At 41.1% G+C, this 21,830-nt stretch overlaps 2 protein-coding genes across 3 annotated transcripts; both read right to left on the minus strand.

The window, feature by feature from the left end:
* Positions 1-1,006: 1,006 nt before the first annotated feature.
* LOC139413038 (small ribosomal subunit protein eS24) lies at positions 1,007-5,219 on the minus strand. 2 transcript variants are annotated; one of them, XM_071160042.1, is made up of 5 exons: positions 5,153-5,219; positions 4,007-4,072; positions 3,627-3,836; positions 3,311-3,424; positions 1,007-1,087 (listed from the first exon to the last, which is right to left on the minus strand). In XM_071160042.1, the coding sequence occupies exons 1-5, from the start codon at positions 5,153-5,155 to the stop codon at positions 1,085-1,087; spliced, it is 396 nt and encodes a 131-aa protein (XP_071016143.1). In that variant the 5' UTR covers positions 5,156-5,219; the 3' UTR covers positions 1,007-1,084. The 2 variants fall into 2 exon arrangements, with proteins under 2 accessions (XP_071016143.1, XP_071016133.1); XM_071160032.1 differs by lacking the exon at positions 1,007-1,087 and having other exon boundaries at positions 3,188-3,424.
* A 3,420-nt stretch (positions 5,220-8,639) lies between these two features.
* Positions 8,640-19,577, minus strand: LOC139417902 (pyroglutamylated RFamide peptide receptor a). The gene is made up of 6 exons (XM_071166889.1): positions 19,238-19,577; positions 14,494-14,652; positions 12,659-12,720; positions 12,289-12,524; positions 11,880-11,977; positions 8,640-9,031 (listed from the first exon to the last, which is right to left on the minus strand). Exons 1-6 carry the CDS (start codon positions 19,575-19,577, stop codon positions 8,640-8,642), a joined length of 1,287 nt encoding a protein of 428 aa, XP_071022990.1.
* Between the last annotated feature and the right edge of the window lie 2,253 nt (positions 19,578-21,830).

The following is a 21,830-nucleotide window of genomic DNA, read 5'->3' on the forward strand; positions in this document are numbered from 1 at the left end:
CAACAGTATTAAAAAGGAGAATGTAGCAGGAGTCTGTAATGTTGGTTGGCCAGTAGGGGGCACTCTCCAGACAATTCTGAATCTTTGACCATGAAGTCTTCATTTCCTGATCCATTACTACATTTACCAGCATAAGAGACAAAGTGACAGGGTCGACTCGCATCAATCTGTTCACAAGGGGTTGAAGCAAAAAGCAGACCGCTTGCCTTCCCTCCTACTGTTAGCTTTGTACCGTAGATGGTGGATAAATTAAGGTCTAACTCAGGCCGCTTACAAATGGAAAAAAAATGTTTGTTCTGGTCTGCTTAACGTCTCTCCCATTGACACCAATGCAATATCAGCTGGGTCTGGTCTGCTTAGTTCATTGCCTATATGATCCAAGAACGTAACCAGGAAAAAATGAGCAAGTGGGATGTCTCGCTTCCATCTCTGCTTGTACAACCACACAAATCTCACAAGATGACTTATGCAAGATCAACGCAGTAGTACAAGTAACAATTTACCTCATTATCCCTCTATCCCCTCAACTACTGTAAAACAGAGGCAGTTTATGGTAGAGAAATTAACATTATTTGGCAACAGCGCTGGTGGACATTCCTGCAATCAGCATACCAATTGCAGTCCCTCAAAATTTGAGACACCCGAGTCTCGTGACAAAACTGCACATTAGTGGCCTTTTATTGTCCCCAGAACAAGGTGCACCTGTTTAATGATCATGCTGTTTAATCAGCTTATTGAAATGCCACACCTGTCAGGTGGATGGATTATCTTGGCAAAGGAGAACTTCTCACTAACAGGGATGTAAACCAACTTGTGCACAACATGAGAAAGAAGCATTTTGTGCATATGGACCATTCCTGGGATCTTTCATTTCACTCATGAAACACTTTACATGTTGCATTGATATTTTTGTTCAGTATATTTACCGCACACTGCAAATGTAACAGTATACACAAACGTGTCAAATTTGTCCAGGGCATATAAAAATAAGTTGTGAAAACAGGAGTGACTTTTCCAAACGTTTTATTTGATGACAATATACAAGAACATCTTGAGCACGAGGACCATCCCTGATTCTCCGGGCTCACTGTAGGAAAACAGAGGAAGGGAAGTTAGTTCATCTGCAAAACAGAAGTTTACAATCTATCCACCCACTATACTCAAGGGGGTCCAACTAATTTTTGGGCTGAGGGTTTGAAGGAGGGTAATAGTATTGAAATTGGGTGTGGGAACAGATGCATTTGCTAGGGACGTGGGCTCAACCTACACATTGGTTATAGTAAATGCACCAAAATTTCAACTGCAAAATTACAGCTAAAGCTGCAATGAAACTTTTTGGGCAACCAACCAAATTCACAGAAATGTGTTATTGATCTGTCATTCTCATTGAAAGCAAGTCTAAGAAGCAGTAGATCTGTTCTATGTGCATTATTTCAATGCTTTCCGTTCTTAAGTTCGGTTTGTGTCTTACTTTTGGTTTTGTACACCAGCTTCAAAGTGTCGAAAATACAATATTTTACGGTTATAGAAAATATATTTCACAGCGGTTTAGATGGTACAATGATTCGATAATACTTCCTTGTTTTGTCACAAACTCAAATTAGGCAAACTTTCTCTGCATAGTGCATCTTACATTTTTCAGCTCAGTGAAGACACCAATTTATTTGTCAGTCTAGTATAATAAAACATCAACATATATATAAAAGAACATTACATTAAATACATGCCTAAATGAAATTATGATGGTTAATGTTTCAGAAAAGTTGTATAAGTGGACATGTGGTTCAGTTGTCTCACACAGACAGTAGTTGGTTATAACTTATTTTCCAATGTATCACTCTAGACTTGCTTTACTACATGACAAGCGGAGGCCACCGCGTGTACTGCATGTTAGCATAACTGTACTCAGCGGTTGACAAATACAAAGATGTAATAGTTTAACAGCAGAATAAGAATAATAACTTTTAGAAGCAAAGTAGTAGTGTAATTTAGACTTTCTTTAAATTGATATGACGTTAGTGGACATAAGATTATTTGTCAGGGTATAAGTACCAACTTTAGGAGTTTAGGGAATTAGGGTGGGTTGAAGAGGGAAGGTTGGTATTGGTAGATAAAAGGTTGTGGAAAGACTACAGGTGAGACATGCAGAGACCGGTCTCAACTAGCGCTACCAGGATATAAGAGTCTATGTTGATTTCAACACATGAATAACAGCACGCCATGCCCGCTTTGCTTAATACCTGGAACAGACCTCATTTCTGTAAAAGAAATCCACAGGTGGCAAAAGAAAGGCAAAAGGATGAAGATAATGTTAAGCTATTTTACTTAAATACTTTACTCACAGAGTAGACCCCTGAAAGGCATAAGATTTGCACCGAAGATGAATTACAAAATTCAGTCAACTCCACCCAGGAAAAGAATACAATCCAAACTGTGGCAATTTCAATAAATACACAAATGCAGCTAGAAAGTCTATCAATCCATTCTTGGGGGGTGCATATTTGTGTTCTAACCCAGCACTAAGACTTGACTAGTTGAATTATGTGTTAGTGCTGGACTAAAACAAACATATGTTCTCCATTGGGGTCGTCCAGGAATGAATTGAGAAACGGCTCTAGTTTCTAGTCTTTCAGAGATCCACTTGGCGACCTACTATTGAGTCTGAAGACCACACAATATGGTTTAACTTGGGATCTAAACCACTATTAGTGTTCAGTTCACACTCACCAAAATTAGTGTGAATACTTAGTTGCTCATTCTAACTGGTAGGGGACTGAACTGAAACCCAATGTGGACGTTAAAGAAATCCACATGTAGCAGTAGCTTTTTTGGTTATATAAAAGGGAGGATTGGGATGAAGTCAGCTAGGAACACCACAGTAGCATTATCTACACACAGCAGTTAGTCTACTGATGAAAACATTTACCTTCTACAGTCCCAAAGAACAGTTTGAGAGAAAAAGATGACTCATTAAAACAGTAAGCACACATAAATAAAGACAAAACTAAGACAGGAAGTGGAAAAGATATGCATGTAATGAATAATTAACTAATAAGAATGAAGTGATGTGGGGTGTTTCAATAGTCTTAAGCTGCCCCTTCCATCTGCACAGATGTGAAGTTCTCTTGGGTGAAAACATAAATCTTGTACATACACCATCTTGTACATACATCATTATACATTCACCCACTGCGTTTTCAAATCAAAGCAGAGGAAGGACAACAAAAGCAGCTTGTGTAAAATTGTGACTATTGAGACGCACCCATACTGTAGCAAGAGGAATGCACCATAGGAGGAACAGCCAAGTTACCTTTTTGCCAGCAGCACCCACACTGGCTTTCTTGGTACCTCGTACTTTCTTCATTCTGTTCTTGCGTTCCTTGCGCTGTTTTCTGGAGGACTTCTTCTTCTCATAGAGACCGTGCTGTGAGAACAAAAACATATTTACCAAAATAGCACTGCTTGCAATGTGCATCAAGGGCATCACTAGCAGACAATAGATGATACTGATGGGACAAACTATACACAGACATAGTGTCATACAAATTATAAGAATAAACCCCCCCCCCCCCCCCGCAAAATAAAAAACATCAACACTTATTTCCATTTTTCCAGCATACACTCACCCTGGCCAGTCTGTGCTTGGGCTCGTTCTTCTTAGCGTAGTCGAGAGAGTCGTAGACCATGGCGAAACCTGTCGTCTTGCCACCACCAAACTGTGTCCTGAAGCCGAAGACGAACACCACATCGGGGGTGGTCTTGTACATTTTGGCCAGCTTCTCCCTGATCTCAGTCTTAGGGACTGTGGCTTTGCCTGGATGGAGGACATCAACAACCTAGAAAAGGAGACAATGGAGAAACAGTTATAGACCATGCAGCACTTATAAAAATGAAAGGAAACTGCAGACAATTGCTTCACTAAATAATGTGTGCTGAACACTCAGTATACAGCAATTGAGGTCATGTGTTGGTGTTATAGTGCTAGGAAAGAAACATTTGGGCTTACCATTTGCTTCCTCTGAAGCAGCCGGTTTGTCATAAACTTCCGGGTTCTGACTGTTACTGTGTCGTTCTGCAAGTAGATGGAAAACAGGTTAGCATTTACAATACTGGAATGACAATACCGTTATAGGTTGCTTTTCAGACCCCTTCTTGCAGGTGAACACATTGTTGTTTTTTTACAGTAATTGAAGTGTTTATATTCTAGCCACTACTTTCAACAAAATCTTGAAATTACGACTGGAACAGGATCCTGATACGCTGGGGACCCTACACACATAATATATACAAGTAGTAAACAGCAACAAGTATTGAAAAAGACGATGGCTTTGTCAGGTAGCTAGTTGATTAGCGGGGCAAAATTAAAAAAAGTTACTTGTTGCATGACAATAACACATCAGCTCCCACCAGGCACCTAGAGGTAGTTAGCCAACCTCATTACCTTGTATTTCGTGACTTACACAGGTAAGATTTAGTAGCTAGCTACGTGAAAAATACGCCAAGTACTTACAAACCAAATCATGCTGACAGGTTGCTAGCGTCACTGACCTTAGTTCGCAACCTAGCTAACTAACGTTAGCCGGCCAACGTTTGCTAGACCTGTTTAGATGTAAGGTAGTTAGTTAGCTAACTACTTCAAAGACATGAGTACTTCTGGTTGGATTGATTACAAGGTACATGCCAAAAATCATGCATTTGTGGTAAGTTAACGTTAGTCATCTTGTGGCATTTAACGTTAGCTAGATAGTACCCAGAATAACAATGCTGCTTTACAACTGACATGCTGTGTCAGGGAGACTACCGTTAGCCACAGCTAGCCATTAAGCCCGTGCTGGCCAAATAACGGCATTATATCATACTGTAAAAAAACACAATGTAGCCACCAACTTGTAGTCGTGGAAAAGTAGAAGTCATGTGTTATAAAATTACTGAATGGCTTGCACAACCGAATGAAGAGGCGGTCCAAAAGCCAGAGCTCGGTTAGGCCACCAGTTCTTAAAGGACTAAAAATAACTTTTACAACGTAAATGTTGTAATATTCCTATCAGGGATGGCTTGTCAATGTATTCGGACTTCATGACTTTAACAACGACGAAAGGATGCTTAAGATATATGAAGGATTTAATTATACATTTTATGCCACAAGACTCACCATCTTGGCATCAGCCTCTCAGGGATGCGGAAAAGGAGGAAGGACCCGAAGCTGGCCAACCAAATGCCTGAATGGAAGCGGTGCGACCAAAATTCTTGCCTGACTAAAAATACATGCAGATTATTTGAGAGCACACAGAGGAAAATATAACGTGTCGTTTTGTCCTTTGTATGTACTATTTTCTTAAGTGTATATGACAATAGATCAAACGTCACAAAATAAAATAAATGCCCATGTAATTTTGGCAAACAAATTTGTGTTATCCAAAAATACTCCATGATTAATCTGTATTTTATTTTCTGTACCTACTGACGTGAATGTATATGTATTTATATTGAGTATGAGTATCCTATATGTGTGAGAATGAGTATCCTATATAAAATGGTATGCAATACATTCAGAAATGACATGTTTATTGATTACACATTTATTAATTGGTGGCCATGTTATTCATCCAATCATGCTCTGATGCCCTTTTTCCAAAAGTAGTCCACCACATTATTATTTATTAACGCAACAATGTATGTTAATGTATACTTTTGTTTATTATTGAATGACATGGAAGTATTTTTATCCACGTCATTCATGAAAATTGGCGGTAATGGAGAAGTAGAGAAATCATAGAGAGAAAATCCTACCTATACCGCTAGATGTCAGTCAAGTAGCGTCAATGACAGCCTGGGCCGTGATTTGGGTCATGGATTAAAATAGACACATTTCCAGTGTCCACTACTTGTTTGTAGAGCAGGGATCATCAAGTAGATTCAGCCGCAGGCCGATTTTTTCTTGAGCGGCTGGTCGGCGGGCCAGACATAATTACAAATCATTTGTAGACTGCAAATTGACCGCAAGAAGCCCGAAGATATATGACATTAGATTAAATCATATTTTTTTCAAACCTTGATTACATTTGTATACGATCGCATCTCTGTATTATGCATGGGAATACTTGGGAGCAGATTTCCAAAATTAAAATCACTTGGAGCTGATTTCCTGGTGTTTTTACAGTCTCTTATGTCCAACAATTAACATTTATTTTTATTTTATTTCACCTTTATTTAACCAGGTAGGCTAGTTGAGAACAAGTTCTCATTTGCAACTGCGACCTGGCCAAGATAAAGCATAGCAGTGTGAACATTTTGCTGGACCATCGGAACGAAATACTTTGGACCACGTTCTTACCAACCGAGCCAAACAGAACCACGGATTTCACATATTGAAATCCATGAGAAACTGGACATAAAATACACAGTAACATGGTTATTTTATTTATTTTTATGGATTCGAACCTCAAAGAATCACATTCCAGAGAGTGGAATTTCAGATATTTTTTTTCAGATGTTACATTTATCAGATGTTAAATTAATTACTTAACTTCCTTTTTAGACCACGTTATACCATAGTTATTTATAAACATATCTGTCGGCGGTATTTTCCCTATTAAGTGGTTCCTTCCAAGGTGCACCACTGAGCAAAGATATGCTAGGCAGGACGCTAGATACTCCTGCTCTAGTGTATGCAGACAGTATTGTCAGTGTAGGAGAGAAAGTGTCAAGTGATTTGATTTTAGCTTCCGGTGATAGTCAGTACTCACAGGAGGTATGTTTGTAAATTCATTTGATCAAGTTATGTAGCCGATTGATTCCTTCTTGATGTTTAAATAAAGCAAACATGTTTTGTTGTTTCTCTGTAATTCTAGCCACCTAGCAATTTTATTAAATTGGCTTTAGCTAGCCAGCTTGATAGGTTCCCAATCTCCTAACCTCATAACTAGCTACCAAGCTATTTCAGGCTATCAATCAAGTTAGAGTAGCTTGTCTATTTTAGCTGGCATACCTGCTGGCAAGGTTTTTATACTTTAGAAAAAACTAAAATAGCTTTAACTCTTGGGTTATGATACTATACCAGTGTGGCAGATGTTCAAAACTACTAAGGCATAAAAGTTCTTAAAGAATCAATGTCCATCATTAATTAAAATGACAATTTTAAAGATGTATGCTTAGATAACCTATGCAGAAAAATAGACTTTTAATTTTTTTTTTTTTTTTTACATAGAATTAAGAATAATGATTATGGCTCTAGATTGCAGGAAAATGTTGTTTCAGGTTTTTAGAAAAAAAGCGAATTTCTCCGAATACCACCCACCTTCCATTCTCATGTACTTCGTGCACCCTCTAAAATAATGGGTGCATGACATTTTTGATTTTATTAAGGTCCCATTAGCAAACATCAATGGTTGACAGCTAGTCTTACTGGGTTCCGACACATAACGAAAATACATTACAAAATACTTTACAATTTACATATACTGAACAAAAATATAAACGCAACAATTTCAAAGATTTTACTGAGATACAGTTCATAGAAGGAAATCAGTCAATACAAAATAAAAAAAATCATTAGGCCCTAAACTATGGCTTTCACATGACTGGGTAGAGGCGCAGACATGTGTGGACCTGGGTGATTTACTTGGGAGGCAGTCTGTTTTCTTTCATTTCTTCTGTACCTGGGGACAGTGAAAAGACCCCTGGTGACATGTCTAGTGGGGTAAGTGTGTATGTCAGTGCTGTGTGTAAGTTGACTAAGCAAACAATTTGGAATTTCCAACACATTGTCTCTTATGAAAACAAGAAGCCATGCAGTCAGGCCTATCTACATCTGCCAACCTGTTCAACAGCCACACCATTCATTACCAGATTCAGCCGAGGCCTAGAACTTAGGGAATGATTTGACCAAATACAATGCTCTTCGTTTTAGAGATCTTCAGGACCAGTTTATTACTGGTAACCCATTCTAAAGCAGACTGCAACTCTTTGTTTAGGATTTCAGTGATTTCACTAGCCTCCCCTGCATGACACATTCCTATGCTTTCATCTGTTGTCAAAGAAAATTGAAAAATACTTCACAGCACAGTTTTATTTAATGCCACAACAATGTATTCACAAACTTCACAAATAATACATAACTCTGGAGGATACCAATACCCTACCTATAGTCAGTTTTCAAAGGCAGCACTATAAAACCAGACAGGCCCTAAGTGGAGGAAAAACAAGGTAGATAAATACAATATGGATGATTGATGCCATATATTCTCTCTCCAGAGTTCAGAATCTCATGTCTAAGGTCACACATGAGTAGAGTGGGCATATACATTATTTTTCAGATACAAATCTAATCCAGAAAAGAAACCTACACACTGATTTTAGGTGTCCTTTAAAAGTAAGGTGTGAATGACTGGTCTTTTTATTTAGGATCATCAATCACTTGATTCAATTGTAACCTCACTGTTGATAATAGATGCCATTTAGCAGACGCTTCCATCTAAAGTGACTTACAGTCATGCATACATACATTCTACGTATGGGTGGCCCCGGGAATCAAACCCACAACCCTGGCGGGGCAAGCTCTACCAACTGAGCCAAGCAGGACCACATTAGGGAACAGAAGTCCCAAATCTAATATAGGCATATCTACATCGGACTTCCACTCATGTCTGTGGCTCACAGGTCACAATCAAGATCTCCTCCTCTGCATAGGATGGAGCTGTATTTAGCTTTAAGGCACCATTCTCAATCCCACTAATCTGTGTCCTGGTGGCCTGTACGATGGACATGTCTTCCAAGATGGCCGCCTCTTGTCTGTCCCTCGGTCGGGTAAAACGGACATGTAGTTTGGATCTACTGGTGACGTCTAGAGCTCCAACCCTCTGGTTTGGCCGTCGGCAGCACTGGGAGAAGGTGGACACACATTTCTTCTGGAAGTTTTCATTCATGAAGGCGTAGACGATAGGGTTGTTGAAGGAGTTGGAGAAACCGATGGCCTGGGCGATGGCCATGATCATGTTCACCGTGATGTCGTTGAACTGCTCGTCCAAGTAATCTGAGGATGGGAATGATAATGTGGAATTGAATTAGGTGAGATTGTTAGATAATCTGGTACTTAATCCTTAATAATCAATTGACGCATCCGTGTGTCAATCTAATTAACATAATACAAAAATACCCATCAATATCCATCTGTTTAAAGGGATACTTCAGAATTTTGGCACTGAAGTTCTTTATCTACTTCCCCAGTGTCAGATAAACTCATGAACACCATGTCAGCCTTCCGCATCTGCGGTGGAATGTGGCAGTGCTACAGCGCTGTTTGTCAAACCAGGAGACATCCCTAAAATTGGTCTTCTCACAAAAACATCTATAGCGTCTGAACAGTTTGACCACACTATGGAAAGATGAGACTCTCATGAACACAATGGTGTTCTCCATTTTGCTCTATGACCCCCCACAAGCCCCACGGGACTCGTCTGAAGCGGTACCGCCAATGTGCCAACTTATGTCTGTAGCGTCCGAACCGTTTGGGCTACAAACTAATATGACCACTCTATGGAAAGACGAGACTCGGCTTTGCTCTATGACTCCCACAAGTGTCACGGGACTTGTCTGAAGGTAACGAGGTACCGGTAAAAAGAAAGTATAGAAGCAGTTTTGTGCCAACAAAAAAAAGGGGGTTAAATATGTGTACCAAAACATATATTTCCTGAGCTTTTCTTATATCTCCTAGATATAGGACAGGCACTTCAAAACCTTTTTCCTTATTTTTATATTTTCTGTTTTGCCATTTCTGAATGCGTTATTCAGTGCATTTCAATGGGCTAAAGTAGTAAAGGCCAAATTCAATAATTCATCAAACATGTACAGTACCCGTCAAAAGTTTGGATACACTTACTCATTCAAGGGTTTTTCTGTATTTTGACTATTTTCTACATTGTAGAATAGTGAACAAAAGCTGAAGAACATACGCACATCCAGGTACTTTCCGCGGGTGCTGGAGTGAGGCAAACTCATGGAAAACAGAAAGGAACATGCCGCAGACTGCTGCTCATGCTACCAGGCGATATTTATTAACAATGTTTCGACCCTTAGGGCATAGTGAAGTCATCAAAATGATTAAACAACACATATGGAATCATGTAGTAACCAAAAATGTGTGTTAAACAAATCAAAATAGATTTTATACTTGAGATTCTTCAAAGCAGCCACCTTTTGCCTTGATGACAGCTTTGTACACCCTTGGTATTCTCTCAACCAGCTTCATGAGGCAGTCACCTGGAATGCATTTCAATTAACAGGTGTGCCTTGTTAAAAGTTAATTAGTGGAATTTCATTCCTTCTTAATGCGTTTGAGCCAATCAGTTGTGTTGTGACAAGGTAGGGGTGGAATACAGAAGAAAGTTCTATTTGGTAAAAAAACAAGTCCATATTATGGCAAGAACAGCTCAAATAAGCAAAGAGAGACAACAGTCCATCATTACTTAAAGACATGACAATCATCCCGGAAATTTTCAAGAACTTTGAAAGTTTCTTCAAGAGCAGTCACAAAAACCACCAAGTGCTATGATGAAACAGGCTCTCATGAGGACCACCACAGAAAAGGAAGAACTAGTTACCTCTGCTGCAGAGAATAAGTTCCTTAACTTCACATCAGATTACAGCCCAAATAAATGCTTCACAGAGTTCAAGTAATAGACATCTCAACATCAACTGTTCAGAGGAGACTGTGTGTGAATCCGGTCTTCATGGTCGAATTGCTGCAAAGAAACCACTACTAAAGGACACCAATAATAATAATAGACTTGCTTGGGCCAAGAAACACGAGCAAGGGACATTAGACCAGTGGAAATCTGTCCTTTGGTCTGATTAGTCCAAATTTGAGATTTTTGGCTCCAACCGCCGTGTCTTTGTGAAATGCAGAGTAAGTGAACAGATGATCTCTGGATGTGTGGTTCCCACTGTGAAGCACGGAGGAGGAGGTGTGGTGGTGATTTTCTGGTGACACTGTCTGTGATGTATTTAGAATTCAAGGCACACTTAACTAGCATGGATACCACAGCATTCTGCAGCGTTACGCCATCCCATCTGGTTTGCGCTTAGTGGGACTATCATTTGTTTTTCAACAGGACAATGACCCCAAACATACCTCCAGGCTGTATAAGGGCTATTTGACCAATAAGGAGTGTGATGGAGTGCTGCATCTGATGACCTGGCCTCCACAAACACCCGACCTCAACCCAATTGAGATGGTTTGGGATAAGTTGGACCGCAGTGTGAAGGAAAAGCATCCAACTCAGCATATGTGGGATCTCCTTCAAGACGGTTGGAAAAGCATTCTTCATGAAGCTGGTTGAGAGAATGCCAAGAGTGTGCAAAGCTGTCATCAAGGCAAAGGGTGGCTACTTTGAAGAATCTTTGATTTGTTTTGTTTTGTTTAACACTTTTTTTGGTTACTACATGAATTCCTGTGTTATTTCATAGTTTTGATGTCCTCACTATTATACTACAATGTAGTAAATAAGAAAAATCAAGAAAAACCCTTGAATCAAACTTTTGACTGGTACTGTATATATGTTTTTGTTATTCCTACAGGGGACCTAAAACTCTAAATCAAATAGCTAAATGAACATCTTAAAACCACTCCATGTTAGCTTAATATAACCCCCCCCCCCTCCAATATTTATCTTAATAACTTATTTCCAGTCTGTTTTTTTTCTTCATAACAGCAATAATGTAACAATAGGATGCAAAGCAGCCTCTCCATTCTCCCTGGGACCTTCATCTCCGGGTCTCACTTCCAATCATATGAATCCATATTTGAAATCAACTTTCAGATCAACTGAATGATGTATAGAAGAGAAGTGTCTTATGGCTATTGGCTTCTCAGACAGACTTACTGTAGTCAGAGAGCATGTGGACGGTGTGGAATGGGGCCCAGCACACAGTGAATAGCACCACAATGGTAATCATCATCTTGATGGCTCTCCTCTTCCTTCTAATCACCAACAAAGAATAAGAAACACATATTAATATGTTGGGTTAACATGAGGAAACTTTTTGGATCATATGATAATATTCTTATACTCAGTCAGGAGTAACCAACATCTTGACCACCAGACCAACAGGATATTCTTTCTTGACACTGATTTTGAAGTCGCAGGCAGAGGGGCTACCTTATCAAAAGACCATGAGCAACCATGTCCGCTGCAATCACTCTGTACCTACAGAACGTAACTACCATGTATGTGTATAGGTTGTTGAACACACAAGTTTTTTTATGGAGTCATACAGTATCTCTATACAGACCTGGAGATCTTTCCCACCTCTCCCTGGTTCATGGTGTTAAGTACAGAGGAGTCGCCCACCCTCTTGCGGATCCACAGTTCGATCCCTATCCGTGTGTAGAGGATCAACATGGCCGCCAGGGGCAGGAGGAACAGAACTACCAGGATGAAGGTGGCATACAGCTGTCTGTGTGAGGCCGAGTGCCAACGCTCCTGGCAGCACACGTGGTGTACGTCGTATAGGAAGTCATACTTCACCTGGAGAGAGACATAAGTGTGAATACACAAACACACACACACACAAAGTAATCACAGATCTAACACATCTGGACAGGGAAATAGCTTAAAAGCAATTGGCAGGAGTACTACGCAGAGTGTAGTATCTTACCCACCTCTAACTGTTGCACCAACAACATGGGAGATCCAACAATCATGGATGCAAGCCAAACAACTCCTAGTCAAAGAGAACAAAGCAAAATGAAGACATGGTTCTACCAGTGCCGTAACTACATATGAGGACACAGAGGTCCGTACCTCAGTAAAAAAATATATATATATACACACACTATATACACTACCATTCAAAAGTTTGTAGTCACAAATAAATGCCCATGTTTTTGAAAGAAAAGCAAAAAAATTTGGCCATTAAAATAACAACATTTATCAGAAATACAGTGTAGACATTGTTAAGGTTTTAAATTACTATTGTAGCTGGAAACGGCAGATAAAAAAATAAAAAATTGTACCCCGTTTTCTCCCCAATTTCGTGGTATCCAATTGTTAGTAGTTACTATCTTGTCTCATCGCTACAACTCCTGTATGGGCTCGGGAGAGACGAAGGTCGAAAGTCATGCGTCCTCCAAAACACAACCCAACCAAGGCGCACTGCTTCTTAACACAGCCCGCATCCAACCCGGAAGCCAGCCGCACCAATGTGTCTGAGGAAACACTGTGCACCTGGCGACCTGGTTAGCGTGCACTGCACCCGGCCCACCACAGGAGTCGCTAGTGCACGATGAGACAAGGATATCCCTAACAGCCAAACCCTCCTTAACCCGGACGACGCTAGGCCAATTGTATGTCGCCCCACGGACCTCCCGGTCGCGGCCGGCTGCGGCAGAGCCTGGGCGCGAACCCAGAGTCTCTGGTGGCACAGCTAGCACAGCGATGTAGTGCCCTAGACCACTAGACCAGTGCCCTAGGCCACCCGGGAGGCCCCGGAAATGGCAGATTTTTAATGGAACATCTACATAGGCGTACAGAGGCCCATTATCAGCAACCATCACTCCTGTGTTCCAATGGCACGTTTGTTAGCTAATCCAGGTATCAAAAGGCTAATTGATCATTAGAAAACCCTTTTGCAATTGTTAGCACAGCTGAAAAATATTGTTCTGATTAAAGAACTAATAAAACTGCCCTTCTTTAGACAAGTTGAGTATCTGGAGCATCAGCATTTGTGGGTTCGATTACAGGCTCAAAATGGACAGAAACAAAGACCTTTCTTCTGAACCTCGTAAGTCTATTCTTGTTCTGAGAAATGAAGGCTATTTCATGCGAGAAATTGCCAAGAAACTGAAGATCTCGTATAACGCTGTGTACTAATCCCTTCACAGAACAGAGCAAACTGTCTCTAACCAGAATAGAAAGAGGAGTGGGAGGCCCCGGTGCACAACTGAGCAAAAGGACAACTAGAGTCTAGTTTGAGAAACAGACGCCTCACAAGTCCTCAACTGGCAGCTTCATTAAATAGTACCCGCAAAACACCAGTCTCAATGTCAACAGTGAAGAGGCGACTACGGGACTAATGTAGAAACTAGTAAAAATAAAGAAAAAGCCTTGAATGAGTAGGTGTGTCCAACCTTTGACTGGTACTGTATATATTTTATATGTATATGTATAAATATATCTATATTTTTTTGTTGACCAATCGCCGCTGCTCCCTGTATCCATATAATCTTACTCATTCATATCTGAAAGGACAATCTGGTCCTAGATCAGTATTCCTATTCCGATATGCTTTGTAAATAAGGCTCTGAGGAAGGCCAAACCTGATTTGACTTAAATTCTTGTATCTCAGAAGAATAAAACAAAGCCTCTGCTTCGAACCCTGAGGAGGGTCAAAGGTGACTTTGTTCCTCTCTCCCCTAAAGAGAATAGCAAAAATTACTATCTACTTACTGTCTACTCTAAGACAATTTGTTAATACAGGACCATATCTTTACTTTACCCAGCATCCTGTAGGCTCTCCGTGGTGTGTACTGTCTCTTCATGCTGAGTGGATGGACGATGCCTTGGTACCTCTCCAGAGCGATGCACGCCATGGTGAGTATACCTGTCACCACTGCTGTCGTCTGGACAAAGGGAATGGTCTTGCACACCAGAACACCTATAAGAGGAGAGGGACAAAGCCTGTGTCTGAAATGGCAACCTAATTCCTATGTAGTGCACTACCTTTGACCAGGCCCAATGCATGGGATCCACAGGAGTCATTTTCTGTGTCCGAAAGGGTGCTAGTGGACAACCTGGTGCTAGTGGACAACCTGGTGCCAGTGGACAACCTGGTGCTAGTAAAAACCCTGGTGCTAGTGGACAACCTGGTGCTAGTGGACAACCCTGGTGCTAGTGGACAACCTGGTGCTAGTGAACAACCTGGTGCTAGTGGACAACCTGGTGCTAGTGGACAACCTGGTGCCAGTGAAAACCCTGGTGCTAGTGGACAACCTGGTGCTAGTGGACAACTTGGTGCTAGTGAACAACCTGGTCCTAGTGGACAACCTGGTGCCAGTGAAAACCCTGGTGCTAGTGGACAACCTGGTGCTAGTGGACAACCTGGTGCTAGTGGACAACCTGGTGCCAGTGAAAACCCTGGTGCTAGTGGACAACCTGGTGCCAGTGGACAACCTGGTGCCAGTGGAAACCCTGGTGCTAGTGGACAACCTGGTGCCAGTGAAATCCCTGGTGCTAGTGGACAACCTTGCGCCAGTGGACAACCTGGTGCCAGTGGAAACCCTGGTGCTAGTGGACAACCTGGTGCTAGCGGACAACCTGGTGCTAGCGGACAACCTGGTGCCAGTGGAAACCCTGGTGCTAGTGGACAACCTGGTGCTAGCGGACAACCTGGTGCTAGTGGACAACCTGGTGCTAGTGGACAACCCTGGTGCTAGTGGACAACCTGGTGCCAATGAAAACCCTGGTGCTAGTGGACAACCTGGTGCTAGTGGACAAACTGGTGCTAGTGGACAACCTGGTGCTAGTGAACAACCTGGTGCTAGTGAACAACCTGGTGCTAGTGGACAACCTGGTGCTAGTGAACAACCTGGTGCTAGTGGACAACCTGGTGCTAGTGGACAACCTGGTGCTAGTGGACAACCTGGTGCTAGTGAAAACTCTGGTGCTAGTGGACAACCTGGTGCTAGTGGACAAACTGGTGCTAGTGGACAACCTGGTGCTAGTGGACAACCTGGTGCTAGCGGACAACCTGGTGCTAGTGGACAACCTGGTGCCAGTGGAAACCCTGGTTCTAGTGGACAACCTGGTGCTAGTGAAAACCCTGGTGCTAGTGGACAACCCTGGTGCTAGTGGACAACCTGGTGCTAGTGAAAACCCTGGTGCTAGTGGACAACCCTGGTGCTAGTGGACAACCTGGTGCTAGTGAAAACCCTGGTGCTAGTGGACAACCTGGTGCTAGTGGACAACCTGGTGCTAGTGGACAACCTGGTGCTAGTGGACACCAGGGTTGCTAATAAAGAAATAATAAATCATGTAATGGCCAATTTTCTACTTGATTTGGTGCACAATTCAATTCTTATATGCATGACCAGAGATGTGACAGCAAATATTGTTCTTCTTTACCGCCAGTCTTATACAAATCTGTATCTTGTGTAACGGTTTAGTCAAACGCGTTAGTGCTTATGAAGGTGAAATACCTGAATGCTTTTCCTAGGAATGTGTCTTGTTGCTAATCAATGGAAGGCTTACAAAAATGTTATGCATTGTGTTTTAACATACTTACACTGTATGTATCTGTATCTGCTTAACAATGGAAGGATGATGTATGATATAATGAGGACATAATAATAATTGAATGATTTTCCCAAAAAGGTGTCCTTTTGATTGATAACAGAAGGTTGACATTGATGCTTGAATGCTTTTACTAGAATCTGTTTATTTGACTGACAGAGGATCGACTTAGAGGTATTTCAGCGTCGTGTCTGTTCGCAGGATAATGATACTTGAATGATTTTCCTAGAAATGGGTTCTTTTTGCCAGACAATTAAGGCAAATCATAGAAATTATGTTTGAATGCTTTTACCAGAATTAGTTTGTTGGCAGGACAATGGAAGAGGTATTGGGAAAATGTCAGTTACAGGTCCAAAATGATTGGCACCCTTGATAAAGCTGAGCAAAAAAGACTGTATAAAATAAATAATATAAATACTGAGCTATATTGAAAGCTCAAAAAAATGGGAAATTATATTATCTTATACTAATACAATTGCTCAGATAAAGATATTTTGTTTGACAAGTAATGGTGTGCGTGGCCAAAGATCTTTATTTCAAATAAAAATCGAATCAAATTTTATTTGACTTTCTGGTCAGATGACATGAAAATAGAACTCTTTAGCCATGCACACTAGTCAGTTGGGGTCTCAGCTTACTGTTAGTAAGGATAGTAGGATACACAACATGCAATTTAGAAATTTGAGCAGTTTTCCTCTTGTTATATCAGTCACTGACAGTCACTCAGTTAGACCATGTCATCTAACATTTTATAGATTACTGGTTAAGTTAGTCTAGCCAGCTATCTAAACCTTGTAGTAATCATGGCCGAATTACTGACCAGGCACGCAAGGCACTTGCCCTGGGGCCCTGACCTCTAGGGGGCCCCAATTGATTTTTTTAGTCTCTCTCACTCAGATATCATATGAACATGGCAAAATGTTTAGAATGGCAGGAAATGAGCTTTAGAGAGGGTTTCACTCTGTGATGTGTTATGTTGGATTTGATCAAAACCTGATGAATTTAATTTAGGCCAAAAAGTTCATTTCTTTACGATGCTGTCTTGCATTATTTATTTTAAGGGCTTTGCAAACAGGATGGTAATTTGGAATGGGATTATTTTTAAAAAAAAACAGACTTCCTTCTTTTCACTTTGTCATACAGGCCAGTAATGTGGAGTGAATGCAATGAGCTCAGCCAATGAAGACTGTTTAAAATCATCTTCAGCCTCAGAGAAATATCCATGAGCAGTTTCCATTTTATTCTGCAGCTCAGTAAGGAAGGATGGCCAGATCTTTACAGTATCTGGGGGATATGGGGTCTGTGGCGGCAGGTATCCTAGTGGTTAGAGCGTTGGGCCAGTAACGAAAAGATCAAGAGATCAAACCCCTGAGCTGACAAGGTAAAAATATGTTGTTCTGCCCTTGAACAAGGCAGGTAATCCACTGTTCCTAGGACATCATTGTAAATAAGAATGTGTTCTTAATTGACTTGCCTAGTTAAATGAAGGTAAAATAAAAATATGACACACCACCCACAGATTACCAAACTCAAAGAGATATTCAGTGGCTAGGATTTTATTTTTTACCTCCCCTGATCTGTGCCTGTCTAAAAATGTATTCCATACTTTTAAAGCTCATTGGTTGCTCTGAGGTTGAATCCTTGTTTGACATTCACTATCCAACTGAGGGACCTTACAGAGACAGGGGAAATGATTCTTAAATCATGAGAATCTCTACTTTTGCAAACATGGACCTTATTCAACAAATTGCGTGATTCTTTACGAAAATAGGGTGTGTGTGTGTGTGGCCCTATGGGCTCTGGTCAAAAGTAGTGTACTACCTAGAGAATAGGGTGCTATTTGGGACATATCTGTGGTGTCGTAGTCTAATGATGAAACATCCCATTCTGGTTGCATTCATCATTTCTAATCAGTGGTCCTCATTAAATTGTCACCACGTTGAAACTAGACATGATTTAAAGTTAACGTTTTATGTAATGAAATTAAGTAGACCAATCAATATGAAGACATGGAGCCACAGCTTTGAAACCCCATAGAGCCACATATTTGAAACCCCATAGAGCCACAGATTTGAAACCCCATGGAGCCACAGCTTTGAAACCCCATGGAGCCACAGATTAGAAACCCCATAGAGCCACAGCTTTGAAACCCCATGGAGCCACAGATTAGAAACCCCATAGAGCCACAGATTTTAAACCCCATAGAGCCACAGTTTTGAAACCCCATTGAGCCACAGATTTGAGACCTCATAGAGCCACAGATTTGAAACCCCATAGAGCCACAGATTTGAAACCCCATAGAGCCACAGCTTTGAAATCCCCATAGAGCCACAGCTTTGAATCCCCATGGAGCCACAGCTTTGAAACCCCAAGGAGCCACAGATTTGAAACCCCATGGAGCCACAGCTTTGAAACCCCATGGAGCCACAGCTTTGAAACCCCATGGAGCCACAGATTTGAAACCCCATAGATCCACAGATTTGAAACCCCATAGAGCCACAGCTTTGAAATCCCCATAGAGCCACAGCTTTGAAACCCCATGGAGCCACAGCTTTGAAACCCCAATGGAGCCATTGCTTTTTAGTGTGAATGTTTAGTAGCCTCCACTTTACCTCTGCTTTCTCACATTATTTGTTATATAGTCAGAACTTATACCAGCAAACTGTAAAGCCTCAGTTATTATTGGGTTGTCTGTAGTGAATGAAATAGGTTATATTACCATCAGAAAAAAAGTCAATTAAGTTATATTAAATCTTCGATTTTGAATTTATTTTATAAGGTGATGCAGTAAATTGTAGATGACTCAATAGCTGTGGTTTTGAAAGTCGTGGCTCTTCCATTATCATAATAGCCCTAACCATCCAGAATTCATGTTAGGTTAATTTTTACAAAACAGGCTCAATTTATAAGTGAATCACTTCATAAAACACAGATAGATAATACTCTCTCACCTCCTAGCCACTCGGATGAGATGTTCTGCAGTAAAGTGAACGGGATGCAGAAGAACGAAATCAGGAGGTCGCTCACTGCTAGAGAACAAATGAAGATGTTCGTGGCAGTTTGGATTCCCCGCTTTCTCACCACGATGTAAACAACCAAACTATTTCCAAGTAGTGCCAGCAAGAAAATAACCGCGTACACAATCACGAACGCTGTCTTGGCTCCAGGTGGAAGCTCAGGCGTATAAACCAGCGGTTGGATTTTGTAGATTTCAATAAACTCCCGACGCGTTAAATTATAACGGTAAAGTAGCTCTTGCAGGGCCTCTGGAGTTATTTTCGTATTCCCCATAGTAAGTGACGGATTACTATTATTTAATTTGCTGTCTGGCTAATTGATTTCACCTTTATTTAGGCAGAGCGGGGTCCTTATTAGAGACTTATTGAAGCGATAAGTCGTGATAAAACCCCTGCGGTGTCCTGTGCACCACCCGAGACGTGTGCGAAAATGCGTGAGTAGCCTATTCCTCTCTCCGTGTGGAGGCTCCAGTTGTGCCATGCTAGCTCTCCCAGGCTACTACTCAACCGCTGCATCGCACGCTGGCATGCGTCATCACTCAATAATCATTAGACTATATATAGGACGTTGACAAGAGAACATTTAACCCCCCATGTATCCCATAGCTGCATTGAAATATTTAGTTAAATAAATAAATATTTAGTTATTGTAATTATGAGTCAATTTCAGGTCAAATTGTCCTCAACCCACTAAGTGGTTTTAAGATCATATATATATATAAAATACTGAACAAAAATATAAATGCAACATGTTAAGTGTAGGTCCCATGTTTCATGAGCTGAAATAAAAGATCCCCAAAATGTTCCATACACACAAAAAGTTTACATCCCTGTTAGTGAACATTTCTCCTTTGCCAAAATAAACCATCCACCTGACAGGTGTGGCATATCAAGAAGCCGATTAAACAGCATGATCATTACACAGGTGCACCTTGTGCTGGGGACAATACAAGTTCACTCTAAAATGTGCAGTTTTGTCACACAACACAATACCACAGATGTCTCAAGTTTTGAGGGCGCGTACAATTGGCATAATGACTGCAGTAATGTCCACCAGAGCTGTTGCCAGAGAATTTAATATTAATTTCTCTACATCCTTTTAGAGAATTTGGCAGTACTTCCAACCAGTCTCACAACCGCAGACCATGTGTAACCACGCCAGCAAAGGACCTCCACATCCGGCTTCTTCACCGCCAGAATCGTCTGAGGTGGTACTGAGGAGTATTTCTGTCTGTAATAAATCCCTTTTGTGGGGAAAACCTCATTCGGATTGGCTGGGCCTGGCACAAGGGAACTCCTCATAAACACAACACTGTCACCAGTCCCGGCGCAAGGATGAAGTGACTAAGGGGCAGTTGAAATCGTTGAGGGGGCACAGTTGTTGGGGTTCTTTCATCGGAATTATATTGAATTCAGCTTATATCACATTATACCACAATAAACATAACGTTCAAATGCCGAGACTCCAAGACCATTGATTGAGTTTTTTTTAAGTTACACATTTGCTCAAAGTCTGTAGCCTACCTTCGCTGCGCTGTATCAGCACGATGGACAGCGCCCTACACAAGGCCGTTTTGGTACTGAATATTGGCTACAAGATAGATATGGTAATGCATCTATTACAAACAGCCTTTGTGAATGCAGCTGTACACACAGCTGTCTTGCCAAAATAATGCAAACCAAATGCTGAAAGTAGGCTCTGCACACGAAGCTAGCTGGAGCTCGGCAGCATCATCACTCCTGGGCTTGGTGGCAGCCTCATTGGTTTGATGCTGCTGCTGCTCATCGCTCTGCTTCTCTTTTTTTCTGCTTTGTTTGGGTACTGTGGCGAAGCCAATTTCTGATGTCCATCGTGGCAGTGGCAGATTAGCTGGGAGTCGTACCTGGGCCCGCTTGTACCTGGTGTTTTCTACTACTAGAACTCTCAGCAGTAAGTTGAGACCCCGACTGAGATCCTTCAAATAAAAGGTAGTGCCCCTATTGGACATTGTTCTCCGTTAATATTTTTACTAGCACCGTATACAGGTGCATTGAACCATGTTGAGCGCTTTTGTTTAAAACCTCAGTGGATAGTGCTAAAATAATGACGTCGTATCTGAATTCTGCCATCTTTATGGACGTTTGCCATTATCCCGCGTCCCAAATGTCCCCCATGGTACCCATAGGGCTCTGATTAAAAGTAGTGCAGTATTTTTTAAATGTTTAAAATTTGTTTCACCTTTATTTAACCAGGTAGGCTAGTTGAGAACAAGTTCTCATTTGCAACTGCGACCTGGCCAAGATAAAGCGTAGCAATTCAACACATACAACAACACAGAGTTACACATTGAATAAACAAAACATACAGTCAATAATACAGTAGAACAAAAGAAAACAAAAAGTCTATATACAGTGAGTGCAAATGAGGTAAGTTAAGGAAATAAATAGGCCATGGTGGCGAAGTAATTACAATATAGCAATTAAACACTGGAATGGTAGATTGGCAGAAGATGAATGTGCAGGTAGAGATACAAGGTTGCAAAGGAGC

The sequence above is a fragment of the Oncorhynchus clarkii genome, chromosome 1, assembly GCF_045791955.1.
Source record: "Oncorhynchus clarkii lewisi isolate Uvic-CL-2024 chromosome 1, UVic_Ocla_1.0, whole genome shotgun sequence".
Classification (NCBI taxonomy): domain Eukaryota; kingdom Metazoa; phylum Chordata; class Actinopteri; order Salmoniformes; family Salmonidae; genus Oncorhynchus; species Oncorhynchus clarkii.